General features: G+C 70.2%; 1 protein-coding gene across 3 annotated transcripts in view; it reads right to left on the bottom strand.

Moving 5' to 3' along the window:
• The window catches only part of TSPAN17 (tetraspanin 17), a 10,096-nt gene extending 9,103 nt beyond the window's left edge, over positions 1-993 (bottom strand). The window contains exon 1 of one of the 3 annotated variants that reach the window (XM_023753741.1): positions 771-993. In XM_023753741.1, the coding sequence (XP_023609509.1) occupies positions 771-857 (87 nt within the window). In that variant the 5' untranslated portion in view covers positions 858-993. The remainder of the gene's footprint in view (positions 1-770) is intronic. The other 2 variants (XM_006081600.3, XM_006081599.3) reach the window with 2 other exon arrangements.
• Between the last annotated feature and the right edge of the window lie 49 nt (positions 994-1,042).

Below are 1,042 nucleotides of genomic sequence, written 5' to 3'. Positions count from 1 at the left end.
AAAAGCTGAATGGGCCTGGCATTTGACACGCAGCAGAGCAGAGCTGCGAGCAGCAGCGCCTTGGGGAGATGAGATGGGGGAGGGAGAGGGAAAGATGACTTGGCCGGGCCCAGGGGCACAGATGCCACCTGGGAGGGGCACCAGCAGCTCCCTCCTCAGGGCAGCGGCAGCCCCACCCTGGAGCCTCGGTTTGGTCCGCCGTGGAATGTAGAATCCTGTTCCCCAGGGCCAGCTCCCAGCCACTCAATGGGGAGATCCTCCCCAGGACTCTGACTATTGGCCCTTCCCCGGAAAACCTCCCAGCGAGGGGCTGGGGTGGAGGCTCTGACCCAGCCCACTTGGCCCGAGCTGAAGGCGAGGTGCCAGGCCAGGTGCTGGGAGGGGGAGCAAGGGGGCAGGAAAGGAGACCCTGCCCTTCCCTTCTCGGCAGACTCTTCCCTAAACCGGGGCTGGGGCTCAGCGTGCACCCCACACCCCAGGGCATCGAAGTGAGCTGGGCAGGAGGAAGGGCACTCGGACCACGCGTGTCCTGCCCCTTCTCCGCCGAGCCTTGAAGACTCCCGGTCCCCACACCCGGCGGCGGAGGCTGGGACCGCCCCCTGCAATCTGGGCTTCCCCGCAGCTCCCTCCGCCGGTCCCGGGGGTGGGCCGGCAGCTAGGAGTGGGGAGAGCGTCCTCAGCCCTGGGGCAGGGAGTGGTCTCCCCGCAGGAGGAGACGGAACCTCCTCCCGTCACCCCGGCACAGGGCCCGACACCCACCCCGCGCTCACCCAGAAGACAATGTTGAAGCCAAACAGGAAGTATTTCCCGCAGCAGCCGACCCCGGGTTCCTGGAAGTGCTGGTGCTTGCCGGGCATGGTGAGCGCCCCGCCGGCCCGCCAACCGGAGCCGGGGCCGGGCCCAGCCCTCCGCGGGCAGCCCTGGCTGGAGCCGCCCGGGGCCTAGCCCGGCGGCTGCGGCTTCATGGCCAAGGCCACACCGAGCGCCCGTCGGGCCCCGCCCGCCCCGCAGGGAACCGCCCCGGGCGCGGGACCGCCCTTGC

This window comes from Myotis lucifugus, unplaced genomic scaffold (assembly GCF_000147115.1).
Source record: "Myotis lucifugus unplaced genomic scaffold, Myoluc2.0 scaffold_1, whole genome shotgun sequence".
NCBI lineage: Eukaryota > Metazoa > Chordata > Mammalia > Chiroptera > Vespertilionidae > Myotis > Myotis lucifugus.
Note: the sequence above shows the minus strand (reverse complement) of the source record. Positions and strands in the feature narration are given on the sequence as shown.